At 46.7% G+C, this 22,336-nt stretch overlaps 2 protein-coding genes across 13 annotated transcripts in view; one reads left to right on the top strand and one right to left on the bottom strand.

The window, feature by feature from the left end:
- The window catches only part of LOC138754775 (histone-lysine N-methyltransferase EHMT2-like), a 129,592-nt gene extending 110,117 nt beyond the window's left edge, over positions 1 to 19,475 (bottom strand). For 7 of the 11 annotated variants that reach the window (XM_069919576.1, XM_069919583.1, XM_069919582.1 and 4 more), the window contains exons 1-3: positions 13,949 to 13,981; positions 10,138 to 10,222; positions 8,538 to 8,586 (exon numbers count right to left, since the gene is read on the bottom strand). In XM_069919576.1, coding sequence (XP_069775677.1) covers positions 8,538 to 8,586; positions 10,138 to 10,222; positions 13,949 to 13,956 — 142 coding nt within the window. In that variant the 5' untranslated portion in view covers positions 13,957 to 13,981. Of the gene's footprint in view, positions 1 to 7,652; positions 7,810 to 8,537; positions 8,587 to 10,137; positions 10,223 to 13,948; positions 13,982 to 19,322 lie in introns of those variants that run through there. The other 4 variants (XM_069919585.1, XM_069919586.1, XM_069919578.1 and 1 more) reach the window with 4 other exon arrangements.
- Positions 13,580 to 18,341, top strand: LOC138754787 (zinc finger and BTB domain-containing protein 12-like). 2 transcript variants are annotated; one of them, XM_069919608.1, is made up of 2 exons: positions 13,580 to 13,661; positions 17,120 to 18,341. In XM_069919608.1, the coding sequence occupies exon 2, from the start codon at positions 17,133 to 17,135 to the stop codon at positions 18,078 to 18,080; it is 948 nt and encodes a 315-aa protein (XP_069775709.1). In that variant the 5' UTR covers positions 13,580 to 13,661; positions 17,120 to 17,132; the 3' UTR covers positions 18,081 to 18,341. The 2 variants fall into 2 exon arrangements, with proteins under 2 accessions (XP_069775709.1, XP_069775708.1); XM_069919607.1 differs by lacking the exon at positions 13,580 to 13,661 and adding an exon at positions 13,685 to 13,776.
- Positions 19,476 to 22,336: the final 2,861 nt, after the last annotated feature.

A 22,336-nucleotide genomic window follows, 5' to 3' on the forward strand; every position in this document is an offset into this window, starting at 1 on the left:
TAACTGCTGGATGGTGGCGATGCGCAGGAACAGATCGGAATTCAAAATTGAAAGTACGGATTCAAACCAATTGTAAGTCGGATCATCGGAAGAAGGGGAGCCCCTGAACCTGTCCAAATTAAATGTTAAAATTGAACCCACATTCACCACTTCAGCTGGCAGGTCGTTCCACACTCCTGCTACTCACTCTCTTAATTTTTTCCCCTTTTACTCATGACCTCTAGTTTGTATCTCACCTCCCCTTAATGGAAAATGCTCACCTATATTGACTGTCTATACCCCTCATAATTTTAAATACCTCTGTCAAATCTCCCCTCATTCTTCTACACTCCAGAGAATAAATTCCTAATCTGTTTAACCTTTCCCTGTAACTCAGTTCCTAAAGTCCCAGCAACATCTCCTCTGCACTCTTTCAATCTTCTTGACCTCTTTCCTGTAGTTCAGTGACCAAAACTGCACGCAATTCTCCAAATTTGGCCTCACCAATGTCTTTTATAACTTTACCAGAACATCCCAACTCCTGAACTCAATACTTTGATTTATAAAGGCCAATGTGCCAAAAACTCTCTTTATAACCCTATCCACCTGTGATGCCACTTTCAAGGAACTATGTATCTCTCTGTATTCCCAGATCCCTCTGTTCTACTGCGCTCCTCAGTGCACTACCATTGACCACATACATCCTTTCTTGGTTTGTCCTTCCAAAATGCAACACCTCACACTTGTCTGCATTAAATTCCATCTGCCATTTTGCAGCCCACTTTTCCAGCTGGTCCAGATCCCTCTGCAAGCTTTGAAAACCTTCCTCGCTGTCCGCTACGCCTCCAATCTTTATCCCATCTGCAAACTTGCTGATCCAATTTACCACATTATCATCCAGATCATTTAATTGATATAGATGATGGTCCCAGCACCGATCCCTGAGGCACACCCCTAGACACAGGCCTCCAGTCTGAGAAGCATCATCCACTACTACTCTCTGGCTTTTCCCCTATACCCAATGTCGAATCCAGTTCACTACTTCACCATGTCTGACTTTTACAGAATAATCGCTGAGAATTAACCGCATTATTATACAAGAAAAGCCCTGTTATCCGGAATTCAGCAACTGGCAGCCTCAAGCGACTGACCAAAAAAAATTGCAGAAAATAAATAGGTAAAAAATACAGAAGAGTAAAATTGGCACGCCTCGCCATTAGTTCTCCAATTCACGCAACGCATAATCTCAAACAACCAGAAAATTTACTTATCCAGCAATGACCAATCCCCATAGGGGTTTGACTGTCTGGAGTCCAGAGGACCCCAAAACCCAGCAGCAATAGATATGCACCACGACAAAGAGTAACTTAAACAAAACTTGCTTTTAATTATCTTTGCACATGAAAACAGAATCAAACTTTAACTTATTACTATCAACTTACTTAACCTCCCTCCAATTCTAAGCGTACGTGTGAATAATGTGTATGTAAGTGTTGAAAAGTTATTTGGTTCACAGTCCAATCTCACTGGTTGCAGGCCATTCTTGTTCTGTGCACAGAAGTTAGCATTAATAAAGTTCACCAGGCTTTGGTGCTTAACAGGCAAATGGTTACCACTCTCAGGAGGGTTCATGTTGGTTTTCAGAGATTCCTTTTGTTCCAGGACATCCGCACCTGATTCCTTTTTAATCAGTCTTGCTGATGGAACTTCTCCCCTTCAGGGTTCTCCAGATGATCCTCTTTCTTTCGGGTCACCACAGAGTCCCTTTCAAACAGCCAGTCTTCTCCTTCCAAAGTTTGCCAGCTTGTCCCTCTGGAACTGAAGCCTCTGTCTCTCTCCTCTCTCTCTCTCACTCTCTACCTCTCTTTTTTTTTTTTTTTTTAATTTTTTTTATTTTTCACACCATAAATCACATTAGCCATGATATACACAATTTCTTTTTCACACATATACAGTGACTTTTTCTCCCCCCCCCCTTTCCTCCCAAACCACCCCCCCACCCCCCCTCTCATCCATTTTAGGTATACAATCTAGGTTGCATTAATCCAGTCAGACAATGTTGTCATTCAACAAAATTACACCAGAAATTCTACTGAGTCCATTCTTTTCTTTCCTTCTCCTTCCATCAACTTAGGTAATGTTTGTCCCCGGTAGGTTTTCGCTATTGTATTTAATGTAAGGCTCCTATACTTGTTCGAATATTTCAATATTATTTCTTAACCAATATGTTATTTTTTCTAATGGAATACATTTATTCATTTAAATTTGGTAGTTTATTCCTTTTAATTTGGTTATGTATTCCATTAATATTTAAAGACATATAGTTCAGCGTAGCCCTTTTATATTTTGTTTATCTTCTCTTTCCGTTTTTCCATCATTACCTTTCCTCCTTTTCCATTTCTGTTTTCTTATTTTCAACTCTTTATAAGACAACATTCCTACAACATCCAACATTTTCCTTATTCTCCTATTTCTATCTTATTTATTCCCAATCTCCCATTCACCTCCTGAGTTGTCCTTTATCCCTTGTCGGACAACCACATCTCCCCTCTCCATTTGGATTTGCGAATCCACTCGCAAGCGTCAACTGATTTTGCAGTGACCGCTATTTCCCCCCACCCCGCCTCCCCCAGAAAAGATTTCACTTTTCATATGTCACAAAGGTCACTCTTTTAATTCCCTCCTTATTCTCTCTATTCCATTACCTTCCCTTATTAATTCTTGTCTATACTATCTATATTTTCCTCTAAGTACAGATACATTCACGTATGCTCCTTGTCTCTATTCACTCTTATACCTCTTTACCCGCATACATATCAATCGTGATCATTTTTACTCTCATTACCCGTCTTCATCCCTCAGTCTATTTTTGTCTTTACCCACATACATATCAATTGTGATCATCTTAACTCTCATTACCCGTCTTCCTCCCTCAGTCTATTTTTGTAATTGTTCTGCAAATTTTCGTGCTTCTTCTGGATCCGAGAATAGTCTGTTTTGTTGTCCTGGAATAAATATTTTCAATACCGCTGGATGCTTTAGTATGAATTTATACCCTTTCTTCCATAAAATCGCCTTTGCTGTATTGAACTCTTTTCTCTTCTTTAGGAGTTCAAAACTTATATCTGGATAAATGAAGATTTTTTGCCCTTTATACTCCAGTGGTTTGTTGCCCTCTCTTACTTTTTCCATTGTCTTCTCCAGTACCTTTTCTCTTGTAGTATATCTTAGGAATTTTACTACAATCGATCTTGGTTTTTGTTGTGGTTGTGGTTTAGAGGCCAATACTCTATGTGCCCTTTCTATTTCCAATTCTTGCTGTAGTTCTGGACATCCTAGGGTCTTAGGGATCCACTCTTTTATAAACTCCCTCATATTCTTGCCTTCTTCATCTTCCTTAAGGCCCACTATCTTTATGTTATTTCTTCTGTTATGGTTTTCCATTGTATCTATTTTTTGAGCTAGTAGTTCTTGTGTCTCTTTAGTTTTTTTATTAGATTTCTCCAATTTCTTTTTTAAGTCTTCTACCTCCATTTCTGCTGCTACTGCCCGCTCTTCCATCTTGTCCATTTTCTTTCCCATTTCTGTTAAGGTCATCTCCATTTTATTTATTTTCTCTTCTGTGTTGTTTATTCTTTTTCTTAAATCCTTAAATTCCTGTGTTTGCCATTCTTTAAATGATTCCATGTATCCTCTAATAAGAGCAAGTATATCCTTTACCTTGCCTCTCTTTTCTTCTATTTCACCATACTCTTCCTCTTCTTCTTCCTCTGGGTTGGTCATCTGTTGTTTCTTTGTTGCCCTTTCCTCCTCTTCTATCTTGTTTCTGTTGTCTTCTGTGGTCTCTTCTTGCTGCAGGTGTTCTGCAGCTGTCGTTGCCGGCTGTGGAGATCGACTCCCCAGCTGGTCCCCCCTCCCGTCGGTGTGTTTTTTTTCATTCGCATCGCGCATGCGCGAAGTTTCGCGCATGCGCGGTTGCGCACTTTTACTCGGCTCTGCGAGCCATTTTTGTAGTCCATTATTTACCGACCTGAGGGAGCGGGTTTCTCTCTCCGCAGTGGGCCTCTTCGGACAGGTAAGGCCTTCACCTTTTTCCTCCTTTGTCTTCTCTTCCTCTCTTCTTACCGTTGCTTTCGACTTTTCTTTTTTTGTCGCCATCTTCTTTCCACCTTTATACTCACTTTTCTGTAACTTTTATTTCTGTGCCTTTGTGTTTTCTCTCGTTTTTCCCGACTTTTCTGGAGAGGGCTGGAGTTCACCGTCCGGCCACTACTCCATCGCGTGACTCCTCTCTCTCTCTCCCTCTCTGAGACCAAAGCTGTTCTGCCTCTGTCTGCCAAGATCACATGCTCTTCCAGACAAGCTGCTGCAGTATGTTGCTACTTTGTTGCCTTTTGCAAACTAGCACTCACATTTTCTGTGCAATCTGCTCTAACAATCATCCCAACCACTTGTAAATGCTCTGTCACACCACACACACAGCGTTCCTCTGGAGGGAAACAGCACATTTTGAATACGGGAGATCTCTGGTTCTGGCTGCACTCTGGAATGCCCAAGCCTGCCTTCCTCTTCCAGCTCACCAGAGAGGTCCTTTTACCCTAGCTTAATAGAGTTGAATATAAAGTCTGCAGATGCTGGGGAGGAGTGCAATGCACAAAATGTGCTGGAGAAACTCAGGCCATGCAGCTTCCATAGGAAGTGAAGGGTAACCAATGGTGTTTAGGTTTGCGGTGCAGCAGGCTATCAAGAAGGCAAATGGAGTGCTGGTCTTCATTGCTAGAGGGATTGAATTTAGGAGCAGGGAGGTTATGCTGCAACTGTACAAGGTATTGGTGAGACTGCATCTGGGGAACTGCATGCAGTTCTGGTTTCCTTATTTGAGGAAGGATGTACTGGCTTTGGAGGTGGTGCAGAAGAGTTCACCAGGTTGATTCCAGGATGAAAGGGATAGCCTATGAGGAGAGAGTGGGTTGTCTGGGACTGTACTCACTTGAATTTAGGAGAATGAGAAGGAATCTCATAGAAATGTATAAAATTATGAAAGGTTGTTGCCATTGGTGGTGGAGACCAGAATTAGGGGACATAGCCTCAAGATTCAGGGTAGTAGATTTAGGACGGAGATGAGGAGGAACTGCTTTTCCCAGAGGATGGAATTCTCTGCCCGTTGGAAGCAGTGGAGGTGACCTCAGTAAATACACTTAAGACGAGGTTGGATTAAAAAAAAACATGGTTGGCGTAGTGGTTAACGCAATGCCTTTACAGCTCCAGCAATCGGGATCGGACCAGACTTTGAATCCCACACTGTCTGTAAGGAGTTTGTATGTTCTCCCCGTGTCTGTGTGGGTTCTCTCCAAGGGCTCTGGTTTCCTCCACCGTTCAAAATGTACCAGGGGTGTCGGTTAATAGGCTTCGCCTGATCCTGTCTCCCTGGGCAGCTCACTCTCAGACCAGAAATAACAGGTAACTGACCTCGAGTAGTTAAAGCTAGCATCGTTGACTAAATTGCATAAAAACTGTAGACAACATTAAAATAGAGATAAGAATACGCATTGGAGAAGAGCTGGTTGCCCTTAAGTGGAAGGTACAGACCGTAAAAAAAAGGCAACTTGTGACTGAAAAAGTATCCAGACTGAGAGAAATTAAAGACATTGTTGGGGAAATAGAACACTCAATGTCAGGGTGTACCAATGTAGGATATTAGCTATAGAATATCTAATTTGGGGAATTATGATGAAGAAACTATCACACAGACTTTTCCAGTAAGAAAGATAGGAGGGAGAGGAGAAAAGAGAGAAACCAAGGACAGAATCAATTTTCATCTATTTTGCTGAGCCATTTCCGAATGCCTGCCTGGTCTCTTTAACACAACAGTGCTAACTGACTACTACCTGCTAGACGTGATCTAAAGGCTGCAATAAATGTCCAGCACCACTCAGTCCCTGAATGGCATTGTTTCAGTGTTGAAGTTTTGGTCACCATTGTCAACTTCAAGAATCTAAAGCCGCTTTCAGGTGGAATCGCCGGGAGAATGCGGCTCTGGAGCCAGCTGCAGGTGTCTGCGAAGGGACGTTCAGGTGGCAGTGCTGAAGGCGGTGTTCTTCACCTGAAAGGTCCGCAACAGGGACAGGTGTCATGGAGCAAACGCCGGCTCCTGAGCCGGGGAAGAGACAACTGGTTGACAGCACCCCTCCCCGCTGCCGACAACCCCCCTCCCTGTGCTTGACAGAACCTCGGCACAGGACTACGGGGCTAGGGCAGCCGGGGGTCTGTCAGGCAGCGGGGCTGTCAGGCACGGGGGGGGTTGGCTCACCGGCTGACTGTCATCACCCTGCTAGGCACCTGAAAGCTGCTGGCTGCTTTGCCTTGCTGCTTTCAGGTGCCAAGGGAAAGCCCTCAGAAGCGGAGAATATACCTCCCCGAGGTGGGTTGAGTAAGTGTTCCTCGGGGACAGCTTCTCCGCTTTCAGGTGGCCTCCCGACAGCAGCATTCGGGTATTCTAGGTGGCTTTACATTCAGGTATTCTGGCCACCTGAAAGCAGCCTAAGATTACTAGGAAACTAGCCATTAACGTGTGTAAATTGGAATCCAGAAATTAGCCAGCCAGAGAATAGATACTAATGTATACTGTGAGGAACCCTTCCAGACTTCTGTTGATTTTTTGTAGACCAGAAGGATGTTCTTAATTATAACTGGTACCTAAGATTAAATGGCCAACAACAAAATCATTTCCCTGTGTTTAGGAAGAGGATATGCAAAATGTAAAACATAACCTTCAAAGAAACATTATCCAATTTGTATGCAGGAAAATGCCTTAAATATTGCACCCTGTGACTGTGTTCTTTGAATGAGACCAAACAGTCTTAGTGAGGTGACCTTGTCTACCCAACACTACAGACTGCTCATTCCTGCTGGCGTTATTCAAATTAAGGTCTGTTTGAATTGTACTGTGTGGCTTGGTTGTACTTTTCGTATCTTGACTTTAACGCCATGGCATCTGCTCAATGCAAAAGAAAATTAAAACTCACTGCCGACAATGCTGAAACTGGAAAATAGATGTGAGGATTTGGATGCGAGGTCCCAGAGAAATAACAACTCAGGATAGTGGGGGGGGGTTCCCCGAAGGAACTGGCAGCACCCAGTATCTTGAGGGAAAAAGAGAAACCTCAAAGATTTTACATTTGTTACATAATGGATCATTAAAATGGAGATACGTATTGGAGAAGAGCTGGATGAAGACCGTAGAAAGGCAATGTGTAGCTAAGAAAGTATCCATGGACAACAGACAATGGACAAATGTTGCTGCCATTTTGAACAACTACTAGACTAGACTACACTTTTTCTCATTTGATTCTATATCAGATAAAAGTTTGTTTAATTAAGAATGATTATATTACAGAATATGATGTCCGAGAATTGTAAATTCCCTTTTATTTTAAATAAGGGTAATTTTTTTTTAATAACGTACTAACAAGTAATTATATTTTCTTCTTCCTCTTTTTTTTGTGCGGGGGGGGGGGGGAACCACCTTGGCACTTACACTCAATCAGGGTGGTGCAGCCCACAAAATCTAAATGAATCCAAGCACTCCTGGCGGGGAGAGAACGCCTATCAGATTTCTCAGGTGGAATGTCAGAGGAATGGGAAGCCCTGTCAAAAGATTCAAAGTTTTTTACCATCTGAACCGGTTAAATAGAAATTGAGGAGAACCCATGGGAAGAAGCTATCGAGAGAATTCGTTCTACTGCACGTCCTGCGCTTGCTTGGGACTCATTCCGTTCAAGGAGCTGCACAGAGTTCACTTTTTAAAATCCAGACTGTCAGCCATTTATCCTGAAATAGAGGACAAATGCAATAGGTATAATGCTCCCCCCACCCCTGCCACCTAAGTTTTATCAGTGCCCCAAAATACAGGGGTTCTGAAGCAGAGTCTTTAGCACAATATCGAAAAAGACCAGATTCTTCAACACACTATCCAGTTAATTTGTAACCCTGCCTGCTGGAATCTTCATCAAATCCCTCAGTTCCCGACGCGATGGCATTTACATCCCTATTAGCCAAGCACCTAACCTTGTTACACTGGAAGTGTGATAGGGGTCCTTCTATTACACAATGGATTAAGGATATGTTTCTTTATTAAACTGGAGAAAATCAAATACGCATTAAGAGGGTCTTCCAGAATACCTTTCCACAAATGGCAACCCTTTATGTGTTATTTCTCTGAATTACGATCGGTAATATGCCGATGATGCAGTCAGCAAAGGAGCCAAGGTGATCAGATGTGTACCTGGGAGTGTATGTGAACATTTCTGTATGTGTGTGGAGGGGCACAACGTACATTGAGGAGATACTCAATAAATATATTTTGAAAAAAAAAGAAAATTTCAGACACAGTGGGAAAATGAATATCGTATATGCCAGCATATAGGATGACTCTGTATAGGACACCCCCCCCCCTCCCCCAGATTTTCCACCTAAAATGTAGGTTTTGAGCTATCCCCTTTGTATAGGGCAACCACCTCCCCCCCCCCCACCCACCCAAAGAAAAATCTGGCACTTACCACTGACCGTTGGAGTGATGCTGTCACAATACTTTAATACCAAATTACCCTGTAAAGGTTTTAATTTTATTAGCATATTTTAAAATAAACTACCATCGGCAACTGTGACAAACTGTTTAAAGCCTGCACAGAACTGACAATGGGATGGACCCCGCGGGGGAGCACTGAGAATTTGTGGGACAAGTGCAGGTTTGCCCCACTGAAATAAGTGCACATTCTTTTTGCCATGGAAGGTGTGCCTGACCGGGACCCTGGCGTGGAGGTGAGTCAGGTTGTCAATGCGAACTGGGATCCTGGTGTGGAGGTGTGTCATATTGGGACGGAGATTCCACTGGAGCACCGTGAGTGCTTAGTTAATTATTTATAGCGGAAGTTGACCAACCTACGGCCCCTAAGGCTAGCTGCAGCCTGTTGCACATTTTAAATAACTACTAGACCGACTGTTGCAATGTTATTCATCAATGAAAGCGTTTACCTCAGTTAAAAAAAAAACATTTATCTCAGTTGATTGAACACAGCAGAACTAAAAGGACGGAAAATAGCAAGGGGGATGCCAAAAGTTTTAGACACAGTGGGAATACTTTTTCACAGAAGTCAAGGGGAAGTGTGTTTGTTTGATTTGCAAGGAATGTGTTAACTTTAATAGTCTGTCCAGAGATTTGCACGTTGCATCATTAAGATGGACACTTGGGCCATGAACTGTATTCACTGAGAGGTGGCCTTGTCCCTTTCTTGATCTTTTCTCCTGTTTTTATTTTGCACCCAGCTTTTTATTTTGCATGAGAATTTTAAAGAGTTTGATTGTATTCATTTAAATTAAATTTACGAGCAGCAGATACCGAAACGCCCACTGTAATATGTGAGCACATCAATAAACTACTGTAATGTCAGCAGTTAAACTGTTCAGTGCTGTCAGTTTGATCGAAAATAAATTTTCGATGGCGCGGGGGTTTTCTGGTCTAAAAACACAATTTTGTTTTTGCAGTGTAACTGGTTGAAAACTACTGGGATTAACAGTGTTTGGCCCGTGACTCCTTATATTTTTCTGTATGTGCTCCACAACCAAGACAGTTTGGCCACCCCTGGCCTAGATCAGCCATTCTCAACCTTTTATTTTGGCTAAGGCTCCTGGCCCCCTTAGGATTCTGCTCAAAGTTTATGGGCCTCCTTCCCTGTAAAACAGACATGTTCAGATGTTTTTTTTTCCCTGTACTTTCCTCCAACCAACAACTTAAAGATATTTAATGACTTAATTCCGCACCCCCCCCCCCACCCCAAGAAGGTCTTGCAGTGCCCATTGAGAATGGCTGGTCTAGATCACGTCAAGACATGGCAAAAGAGAGAACGTCATATCACAGCTGCATGCTCCCTGAGAAGCAGTCCATTATTAGCTTAGGAGCACAGCTTGGGGTTCTTGGCAGCTTTCTGCCTCACTGACCACTTGCCCATTATACAGATACCTTCCCCATACAGTGAGACAACCAAAGCCCTTGGTTACAACCGACACGATGCACACATTACCCTTCCCCCCCACCGGGATTTCGCCGTGGTTGAATTGACTGATAAGACCCCGCTGGGCATATTGAGAAAGCGGCCTCACCAATACTTCCTTTGCTGATGCCGCTCGCTTCCAGTCTGGCGGTCTCTGGTTCTGCCGCAGTCTGGGATGTGGTGCTGGCTTCGCACTGGGATGAAGAGGAAAGAAAGGAGTAACTCAGAGAGGTTTTTTAAGGCCATAAGACATTGCAGCAGAAATAGGCTATTCAGCCCAACGACTCCACCCTGCCATTTAATCATGAGCTGATCCATTTCCCCACTCAGCCCCACTGCCTGGCCTTCACCCCATAACCTTTGATGTCCTGGCTAATCAAGAACCTATCACACCAGCTCGTTTATTATCATCTGAATGTACAAGTACAACCGGACAAAACAGTCCTCGGTGAAAAACGCGCAGACACAAAACCAGATGTTACACATATTACAGACAAACAATACCACATGCAGGACAAGTATTCATTAATACAAATAAATAAATGATGGTCCATGACCCTGAGAGACTCAGATGATCAGTGCGAGCAGTTCCTTTGGTCATTCAGCATTGTCACTGCCCATGGGAAGAAGCTGTTCCTCAGCCTGGCGGTGCTGGCTCTGATCCTCCTGGATCTCTTTTCCGATGGGAGCAGCTAATGATGCTGTGTGCGGGGAGGAAGGGGCCCTCCACAATTTTATGCGCCCTCTTTAGACAACGATCCTGGTAGACAACGTTGATGGGGAGGGGGGGGGGAGAGGGAGGGAGACTCCAGTGATCCTCTCTGCCGCTCTTGTGGTCCTGTGGATTGACCTCTGATCCATTTCTCTGCAGCAACCTGTGATGTAGTCGGCCAGGACACTCTTGATAGAGCTCCTGTAGAAAGTTGACATATCAACCTCTGTCTTAAATACACCCAATGACGTAGCCTCCACAGCTGACGGTAACAACAGATTCACCAGCTTCTGGCTAAAGAATTATATTGTTCTAAGTGGACACCCTTTGATCCTGAAATTGTGCCCTCTTGTCCCAGACTCTCCCACCGTGGGGAACAAGCTTTCTGCATCTATTCTGTCCATGCCTTTCAACATTTGGAATGTTTCAATGTGATCCCCTCATTCTCCTTTCCATCACTAAAAGGAAAGCAAACTGTTCAAGATTTATCAACGATTCCACACTCCTGGCGAGTGGTCCAAAAAACAATGAGATCATAAAAAGACCGTGTACCATTTGCCTTTTTTGCCTGCGCCTCCATGATAATATCGAATAACGAGGCCATTCAGCCCCAATCCTCCTGTTCAGCATTTCTGTTCCATATGAACCCCTAGCCATCTTTATTCCTCAGTACCTGACCCATCCCCCAAGCTTTATTGCTTTTGGTAGGGGGTATACGAGCGTGAGTGGGACATGGGATCGTGCCGGGGAAGGGAACACAATGGAGATGATTAACCGTGCCAAATCGACAAGCAGTGGTGTCAAGGGTCACTCATCAGCCAATGTTCTGCATTCTCACAGGAGAACAAGGCGTCCTGCTCTGAGGGACACAATGAGGTGAGATACCGAAGCTCTGTCTATAGAACACTACAGCACTGTACAGACCCTTCGGCCCTCAACGTTGTGCCAACCAACCTACTTCATAACCCTCTATTTTTCTTTCATTCAGGAGGCTAAGAGTCTCTTACCAGGCAACGTCCTGGTAAATCTCTCCATAGCTTCCACATCCTTCCTGTAACGAGGTGACCAGATCTGAACACAATACTCTTAAGTATGGTTGCACCAGAGATTTGTAGAGTTGCAACATGACCTCTCAACTCTTGAACTCAATCCCCCGACTAATGAAGCCCAGCGTCCCATAGACCTTCTTAACTCTATCAACTTGCGTGGCCTCCTTCAGAAATGTATGGATTTGGACCTCTAGTTCATCTAATAAGCCACACTACCTGCTCTGCTTTGTGTCAGACCAGCCTGTCTGCTCGCCATCAGGCTCCTCGTTTCTCTGGCTTAAAGCCATGCTTCTCTTTTAGTGATGAGAACTCCTTTCCTGAAACTGATTTTCACCAGCCCCAGTCTTCTCAATATTAATCATCCAAATAGCAATTATACCCAGAGTGGCGAGTTCTCCAACAGAGGGCTTTGCCCTCCAGTACGTGCTGACTTCCCAAGACGAATGCTCCTGCTGCCACAGGCTCAGGAGGTTTGGAACCCAAGTGCTTGCGGCAGGATCCTTCAGTGGGAACCGGTTGTGAGGGAGGCAACAGGAAGGTGAGAAGAGGGTAGAGATTGAGCGATATAGGCAAATATCTAGCAAATCGAGTAAAATAGGAGAAAGTATCCACCAAGAAAATTAAAAAGATTATCTAAATGGCGAGAGATTACACATCTCTGAGGAGCAGAGGGGCCTTTGTGTTAAATTTTTTTTTCACGTTTTAAAAGTTAAATGTTTAAATTTGGATATACAGCACGGTAACAGGTCAAATTCCTTAAAGACAGCGCAGGATTCGAACTTGGATCGTTGGCACTGTAATGGTGTTGCGCTAACCACTACACCAACTGTACCATCCCACAGTTCTGGTGCACAATCCACAAGAGACGAGGGTGCACACACAGTGAGTAATCAGGAAAGCTAGCAGAACGTACTCTTTAGCGTAAAATCAGAGACTAGGCTTTACTTAAGCAAGGCACATCCGGAGTCCTCGGTCTTAGGTTTCCTGATCGTGTCAGAGGATCGGACCCACTGATGGGTGAGCAGGGTGAGGCTGCAGGAGCGCTGGAGGCAAATCCACAGACCTTCTGTGTCCCAGAGGGGACTGGCTTCTCTTTATCCTATTGTTAGGGGGTACCAGGGCAACATTTTTTTCTGCCTTAAGGCAATTTTGTGTAATATTAGATGTTCTGTACTTTTACAAGTTGAACCTCTATTAATCAGCGCTCTGATAGACAATTAACAAGGTGCATTGTTTCTGTACTTGAAAAAAAATCTCTACATGGTTGCTATAAGTTTAAAAATCACTAAAGCATGTGCATCTTATAGATCTGGGGCAATAAAACCCCAGCAATTACAAAGCTGCAAATTGTTGTCAAAAGAGATACCTAAACAATAAAGGGGCGGCCTCGCACCCCAAACCATGTATAGAGTGTGTTCAGAGTGAAAAGGGAGGAAACTCGTACGCCACACAAGGTGCAGAGTTACACATTCATTCCAATACCATCTCTCACCCAGTACTCTGCATACTTCATGCCACCCAACGGGGGCTCCAGATGTCAATCAAAGTCTGCCCAATTCTGCATCACCTATGTTATTTTAAATAGGAACGGGTGGCAGCATGCTGTATCCAGGGCGCAACTGTCAATTGCCTATCAATTCTCCCCTAACCCCGCATAGCGCATAATCTACAGCGGGAGAAAACCGAAAACCAATGCGCTACACCGTCACCCGGGTTCCGGCACTTGATGACCCTCCGCTTTGACCCGCACTGCGAGCCCCGCACCGTGTATTTCCCACTAGGAGCACGCAAGCTGCGGGCAACCACCCGCCCCGTCGCCGACACATGAATACCGCATGCCTCCAACGTGCGGGGGAGGAGAGGGCGAATGAGGTAGCCAGGGTCCGGGGTGCCGCGCGTCAATCATTCCGCCCCGCCCCCGCCTTTTCGCTTCACAAAGCGCCAGACCCATGGCCGCCGTTCGCTCGGAGCCGACTCGGGGCCCAAGGTGGGGGAAATGAGGCCTCGGTTCCGGGCAAAAGGGGGATCGGACTGGGCGATAAAAAAAGGCAGGGCAGCCCGAAAGAAGGAGCGGGGAGGGGTGGATCGATGGGGAAGGGGGGGTGGGGGGGGCTTCTCTTGAAGCGGAGGCAGAATCCATCTCCTCCGCTCTCTCTCACCTCAGCATCCAGGGAAGCCATGGCTCCCGGCCCGTGACGTCAGTGCGTATAAGCGTGGGGCGGGGCCTAATGAATGGAGGGGGGGTGGTTTAAAGGTCCCCTTGTGCTCACCCACCAGCCTCCTTGTCCATCACATCCTCCTCTGCCAATTCTGCCTCCTGCGATGTGACCCCACCACCACCCAAATATTCCCCTCCACCTTCCGCAGGGACCGCTCCCTCCATGACTCCCTGTCTACTCCACCAATCGTGCCCTTGGTCCCCCCATTCCTGTGACCGCAGGAGTTGCTCCACTTGCCTCTTGCCTCACCACCGTTCAGAGCCCCAAACAGTCCTCCTCAGTGAAGCAACATTTCACTTGCGAGTCTGAAGAGGAGCCCCCGTTGGGGTCTCTTCTGCCCCTCAGCGTGGATCTCCCAATGGTCACCCATTTCAATTCCCCTTACTGGTATGTCATGCACTGCCAGACTGAGACCACCCGCAAATTGGAGGTACAGCACTTCATCTTCTATCTGGGTGCCCTCCAACCGGCTGGCTTCCGTTAAACGCACCTACTCTTCTTCCCTTGTCACCTTTTCCTCCAACTCTGTCTGTCTGTCTGTCTCTCTCTCGCTTCCCTCTTTCACAGAGCCAAAATCAATTCTCACCTCTCCTCTTAACACCTTTTGTTGGTCTGGACTCCTCCCCCAGCCAGCCTTATCTTTATTCTGAGGAGCCTTCCTGTTCTTTGCTTGTTTCTTGAAGGAGGGACTCAGGCCTGAAACGTCAGTAATATATCTTTTCCTCCTATTGGCTGAGTTCCTCCAGCATTCCTGGGTGTTTTTAACTCCAATCACAGTGTCTGCAGACTCTTTTGTTTCACTCCACCCCAACCTTGGCTCAGGATCCCACCTCTCCTGCCCCCCAAGTCGTGACATGAACGCCTTGTAACCCCACCCAGTGTGCTATTGCTGCATGAGATATGGAGAGTATGCAGAGAGATTTAGATAGGTTAAGTGTCTGGCAGATGGAGTGCAAAGTTGGTAATTGTGAGGGTTTCCACTTTGGAAGGAAAATGTGGAAGATCAGATTATTATTGAAATGGTGAGCGATTGCAGCGTGCCATCATGCAGGAGGACGCGGGAGGGCTTGTGCATGAATCACAAAAGATTGCTTTGCAGGTACAGCAGGCAATCAAGAAGGGAAATGGAATGTTGGCTTTCATTGCTAAATTTAGGAGCAGGGAAGTTAAGATGCAATTGTGCCCGGTCCTGGCGAGGCCGCATCTGGAGAACTGCGTGCCGTTCTGGTCTCATGACTTGAGGAGGGATGTACTGGCTTTGGAGGCAGTGCAGAGGGGGTTCACCAGGTTGATGAAGAGGTTGGCCTCTGAGGAGAGATCGAGTTGTCTGGGGCTGTTCTCACTGGAATTTAGAAGAATGAGAGCGATCTTATAGAAAGGTATAAAATTATGAAGGGCATAGATAAGATAGTAAGCTTGTTTCCATAGGTGGGGGAGACCAGAACTAGGGAACATTGCCTCAAGATTCAGGGGAGTAGATTTAGGACGGAGATGAGGAGGAACTGCTTTTCCCAGAGGGTGGTGAATCTGTGAAATTTGTTGCCCATTGAAGCAGTGGAGATGACATCAGTAAATATATTTGAGACAAGGTTGTATAGATTTTTACATAGTTGGGGAATTAAAGGATATGGGATAAAGGCAGGAGGGTGGAGATTAGCCGGGATCTCATTGAATGGCGGAGCAGGCTCGACAGGCTGACTCCTGCCCCTGTTTCTGATGTTCTTATGTGCCCACCTTCCACACACTCCATCACAACTTCCAGTGAAGTCTTTTCCCCCTATTTTATTGTGTTATTTTTGCACAGGAGACCATTCAGCCCGTTGGCATTGTTTAGCACATGGGATCCAAACGGGAGAACATTAAATGGTACTCGATTACTAGTTCACTTAAGCAACGATATAGACATTCAGATCAGACCAAGTTGGACTCCGACAATAGTGAACCTCGACACGCTCACACACTTGAATACACACATTACAAACAGGGGCTCTTACACACACCTGGTTCCCTTATCAACAAGGGTGCGGCTCCCTGCCAGTATTGATCTATCGCAGTACTACAACTCAGCTTCAGTGCAGTGCACACCTTACCCGTGACGCTGCCAGCAATGTCCACAGTAGTGACCTGGCGCGGAGCGATTTTCAGGGCAAAGAGAAAGAATGTGCTGTGCGTTGGTGTTATATACAATATTAATCTGTGCTTCTAGCCAATAATGACCGTAGATGATTTAGATCAGCCAACAGTGAGGTGTGCACTAATTAGTGGCCGGAGTCCAACCTCATCTGAGAGGTGATGTGACTTCAGAATAAGTTTCGGACGGGGAGGTCACGTGACCACCCAGAATACACGCATTCCAGTCAGGCAGGGATGGCACGTTTCCTCCACACACACAAAATTAACCGGGGATTCCAGTTTCCTTCCACCATTCAAAAGGTTCACTCCTAGTCAGGAGTGAAGATTGTAATCGGGACCGGCGGCAGTGAGGAGGCGTTAGGAATTGGCAGCAGCAGTGGGGAGGTGTCGGGGGACCAGCGAGGTCTAATACTATTGGGCTGTTATGGGGGTTTTTTCGTTTTTGTTTCGATAATGTAAAAAAGCCCCAAAAACCGAACAATGTCTGGTCCAAAGCATTTCAGATATGGGGAAATGTTCTGTATAATTGTAGGCCAGCACCGCTAAACTGTATGGTATTGTCCATGTCTGGATTGCCTCAGCTCTCGGACCCCTGTCCACGTCACTGCCTAAGTAAGAAAGTTGTTTCCATTGGTGGCGGAGACCAGAACTAGCCTCAAGATCCAGATTTAGGACAGAGATGAGGAGGAAGTACTTTTCCCAGAGGGGGGTGAATCTGTGGAATTTGCTGCCCATTGAAGCAATGGAGGTGACCTCAGTAAATATATTTAAGACAAGGTTGGATAGATTTTTACATAGTACAAGAATTAAGGGATATGGGGGAAAGGTGGGTTGGTGGAGAGATCATCAGATCACCCATGATCTCATTGAATGGCGGAACAGGCTCGATGGGCTGGATGGCCCACTCATGCTCCTGTTTCTTGTCTAGATGTCCCCTGTGTTGGTCCATGATGTGACACAGTGCTTTCTCCCCCACAGCTGGTGAGCAGGGATGGGATCTGCCGAAGTCCTACACTTCCAGTTCGCCCAGCACGACTCCCGGGCGCTGCGGCGGATGAACCAGCTGCGCCTGGAGGAGCGTTTCTGCGACGTGACCATCGTGGCGGAGAGGCTGCGCTTCCCGGGACATCGGGTGGTCCTGGCTGCCTGCTCGCCGTTCCTGCGCGACCAGTTCTTGCTCAACCCAATGCGGGAGGTGAGGGTGGCGCTGGCCAACAGGCCCGAGCTGGTGTTCCGCCTCCTGCTCTGCTGCTACACCGGGGCTCTGGACTTCCCCTTCACGGACGTGGTGAACTACTTGACGGCCGCCAGCCACCTTCAGATGGACCATGTAGTTCATGAGTGCCGCCGGGCGCTGTCTCGGTACGTCGACCCACGCATCGTGATCGAAGAAGGTGGCAGCCCTAGACCAGGCACTAGGACCAAGCCGGAGTCGGCAGAGAGCAGCGGGGTTTACGTGGTGATCGAGCCCGACTCTGAGGTGTCCGAGGAGGAGGAAGGGTCGGGGCTGGCTGGCGACGAGGAGAGCTCAGCCAGCGACGGGGGCCTAGGGTACCGTGCCGCTATGTCCTGTGGCGAGTGCGCCGAGTCCTTCGCCCGGCCCGAGCAGCTTGCAGCCCACCTGGAGACCCACAAGGTGTTCAGCTGCCCTCGGTGTGGCAAGACCTTCAGACAGCGGGTGAACCTGACGCGGCATGGCCACGTTCACGCCGGCCTCAAGCCCTACCGCTGCCTCACCTGCGGCAAGACCTTCACGCAGAACCGCTCGCTCAAGGACCACATGAACCTGCACAGCGGCGAGCGGCCACATCGTTGCCTCTACTGCCGGGCGTGCTTCGCGCACAAGCCCGCCCTGCGCCGGCACCTCAAGGAGCAACACGGCAAAACCTCGGCCGACAACTGCCAGCTCGCCTCCCTCCTGCCACCTGGCCCTCTATAGGGCACTCCAACCTTCCCCCAGGCCAACCCAGTCATCCCAAAAGGGGACCGTTCCGCCCATCGCCTTGGTACTGGTCAGAATCTGGATGGACCGTCCCCTAGAACATAGCGCCCAGTGAGAGACACGTTCTCAACGAGGGGCCTAACTGTGGCACATTTAAGGCGAGGCACGAACTGATATCATTAAATATTTGTCTGTCTTTTATGTAGTCGGTAGGACATAAGTACTGAAGGTACAAACTAAACTTCTTCATTCATTCAGGTGCCTTGGTGTCTGGCATGGGCGATCATGTCTCTCCATCCGTTACGATCTCTGACCCTCCGAATTGGAGTTGTTGCCTCCCCAGTTCTCCTTCGGTGAACGCTCCGTCTTTGAGCTGAGACCGTCGTCTATGTTGACTTTATGATTACCCAAGGGGAAAAATACTTCAGTGGGTTCCCGTTGCCTTCTTTAGTTGCAGTGTCCACACGGGATGGGTCACCCTGGCCACTGTCCAGCATTTTTAGTTTTACCACCATGAATTCCAGTTTGTAGAATCTGCCTGTAAAATCCATCCACCAACTGCAATCCATGGCTTCACATAACCCCAATTGGGAGGCTAAACAAGTGCTGCACCTTCCCTAAGGGTGACCTGTTGGCTATCGGTCGGAAGGAGTGCCTGACACCTCCTTTCGCTGAGCAGTCGCGCTGCACTGACACTAACAACTAAACGTAATGAAACACTAAAGTCCACAGATGCTGTGGAGATTACGCAGGAGACACTCCGCTTGCACCCGCACCTCCTGCCTCACCGCCATTTGGGGCCCCCCAAACAGTCCTTCCAAATGAAGCAACACCTGGGAATCCGCAGGGGGGTCGTCTATTTCATCCGGTGATTCCATTGTGGCCTCCTCTACATCGGAGACACTGGGCGCAGACTGAGAGATTGCCTCGTTCAGAACCTCGGCTCTGCCTGCCGCAGTAGCGTGTGGCCACCCATTTCAATTCCCCGCCTCATTCCCTCACCAGCATGTCTTGTCTGTGGTCAGACAGCCAGACTGAGACCACCCGCAAATTGGAGGTGCCACACCTTGTTTTCCATCCGGGCTCCCTCCAACTGGATGCCATTAACATCAACTTCTTCAGTATCTGTTAAACTCCCCCTCCCTTCTTCTTCTGCCATCACCTCTCCCCCCCACCCCCACCCCCACTCTGTATCTCTTCCCTTATCTCTCCTTTCACAGAGCCAAAATCAATTCTCACCTTTGTTGTTTTGGACTCCTCCCCCAACCAGTCTTCTGTCTCTTTATTCTGACACCTTCCTGTTCTTTGCTTCTTCCTTGAAGAAGGGCTCGGGCCTGAAACGTCGGCGATATATTTTTACTTCCTATGGACACTGCGAGACCGGCTGAGCTCCCCCCCAGCTTTTCTGTGTGTGTTTTAAATCAACTAAACTTGACTGCTTCACAGGGAAGGAGGGCCCATAAACTTTGAGTGGAGTCCTAAGGGGGCCATAGCCAAAAAAAGGTTAAGAATGGCTGGACTAGATAGAGGAAACCGAGGCCTAAAGCGTTGTTTACCCTTCCTATGGACCTGCTGCGTGACCTACTGAGTTTCTCCAGCACGTTGATGCATTCCACTCGACCCCAGCATCTGCAGAATTTCTTGTTTAACTTTGAACAGAGGAAACTATTTCCCCAGCTGGAGACAGGAATTGGGATCATCTGGGGGAAAAAGACATCTGCTGTGATGACTGGGTATTGAATTTTGTGTTGGCATTAACGCAGTGGTTTTCAAACCATTTTCTTTCCACTCATAGACCGACTTAAGTGATCTCTATGCCATAGGTCCTCTGCGATGAGTAAGGTGGTCCATGGGTGAGAAGGGAAGGTTGAGAGTCACTGCTCTTTTTACTGAAATATTTTGCTTGAGAAAAATTGTAATTGGCCCATTTCCTATGGAGTTCTGAAACCGTGCACATAACGAGTCAATGAGGGACAATTAAAACAGGGGCTTTCAAACTTTTTCTTTCCATTCACATCCCACCTGAAGCAATCCCTTACTCATCACAGAGCACCGATGGCATAGGGAATACTTAAAGTGGGATGTGAGTGGAAAGAAAGAGGTTGAAAACCACTGCATTAACACCAGCTATATTCAAGTGTTTCCATCAACCTTTGAGCCTCTTCCCTGTGGCCCTCGGATTGCCGCAGGAGGACCCTTGCCACCCAGCATCAACCTCCCAGGTTCGAATCTGACCTCCGGTGCTGTTTCCCTGCCCCTCCCTCCCCCCCCCCCCCCCGCCATTTTGGGCTGCTTTCATTCTCTCTAACCCCCTGCAAATTTCCAGCAGCACATTCCGAATGCCTGGGAAAAGAGTGGAGTGGGTGAATAGTTTGTAGGGAAAATGGCAGGGGTTGGAGATGATGCGATCGCTATGGGAACCAACGTAAATTCAACGGGCAGAATGACTTTAGTCTACGCCAAGAAAAATAAAATAATATAAAAAGCCTTGGAGTTCTCTCTCAGGCTATCTGCTTTCTTTCGGATGAAAGGGGAATCATGTATAAGAGTAAAGAGGTGTTGATGTGGCTCTATGGGGCATTGCTGAGACCTCATTTGGAGTAACTGTGTGCAGTTACTCCAAATGGGCCTTTAAGAAGGGATGTAATAACATTGGGGAGAATACAGAGATTTACCAGGATAAAATTTACACGGTTTATGTTGTATTTGACAACTATAACAGAGATACAGGGCATATAAGAGCCAAAATGTGCTTACCTTGTTCGTCTGCGTCCCAGGGCCTGCAGGCTGGGCTCAGCCATCTTGATTCCTGTGCACATGCGCAGTGGGTTCACGTACTGGAGTTTGGTTGGCGCATGCGCGAGAGTTAAAGGCGTGAATTCAATATCACCTAGGCGCGTAACTCTCGCGCATGCGCCAACCAAACTCCAATGCGCGAATCCATCACGCATGCACCCACCGAAGGCTCGCGCATGCGCAGATGAATCAAGATGGCCGCGCCCAGCCCTAGGACACCGACTAACAAGGTAAGTTCGGACCAGAATGTGGAAAGATTTGATAAGGTTGATGGACAAATTCAGGAAGCTTTTAAGTTGTTATTGTCAAATCTACAATGAAAGAAAGATTTGATTAAAAAGTTTGCTTTAAGTCTTTGGTGCCCCACACACACGGGCAGAATTCCGATGCGTCCATTTCGAGATCCTCTGGTCGCAATTACAGTCCTAAGTCGGGAGTACCTGTACCTACATGGCACTACACTACGGGCGAGGCAACAGTCACTTAGAAGTCGGTACCAGGTGGGACTGCAGGAGCAGAGCGTATTCCGGCAACCATGGCCAACACTGTATCTGGGCTCCCTCTCCTTGGAGCTAATGGGATAGGGAAAGCACACTCTTCCTCAGCGAAGCGTGGTGAGGCATCCAACTGCAGGGAGGGGCGAGCTGAGAAATGAGTAAATAGAAAGCACCTCTTCCAGGTCAACTGCCAGAATCAGATGTGAAGGGTTGAGAGGAGAGACGTGGTAAAGTGTCTGACTGGGTTCTGAAGCTCACAGACAGAAACACTGATATCACTGGACAATGAAGATTTTGCTTACAGAACACTTTTAGGTGTATTTTATGGATATTGGGTTGCTGTTCTCAAAAAGAAATCACCTTAAAAGTTCCCTATCACACACAGTTTTTGAGATATAACCTATTCTCATGATTTCCTGTCATTTTTAAAGTCTATTAGCCATGTATTGCCCACAAAGCAAGTTGTTTTGGTCAGTCCAAGCCTACCTGGGCATGCAATCAGTGCGGGTGCTATGCAATTGTTGTCTTAGGCCTGGACATGCTTCATCGGGATAGATGCAGACAGGCTATAAAAGCAGCTCACATATACAGATGTTGTGCATTACATTGATTATACATTGTATGCATGTTGAAGTACATGTTCTTCAGGCGAAAGCACTGTGAGTGTACTTAACATGGTCTGTAGGAAGATTCAATTCAGCAGAAATGTCTACCTACCTCCCGCACAAATCACCAATATTTGAGCCAAAATGCCTGGCGTTGACTACTCACACGAGGGAATCTAACCACCTAAGCTTGATAATGAATTACACTGCATGATGAAGATTTATCTTCCTGAACAATTTTGGGTATATTTTATGTATTTTTGGGCTGCTGCTCACCTTAGAATGTTTCTATCACCTACCAGTTTTTAGATACAACCTATTCTTGTGATTCCCTGTCATATTTTAAGTTTACTTC

This window comes from Narcine bancroftii, chromosome 2 (assembly GCF_036971445.1).
Source record: "Narcine bancroftii isolate sNarBan1 chromosome 2, sNarBan1.hap1, whole genome shotgun sequence".
Lineage (NCBI taxonomy): Eukaryota > Metazoa > Chordata > Chondrichthyes > Torpediniformes > Narcinidae > Narcine > Narcine bancroftii.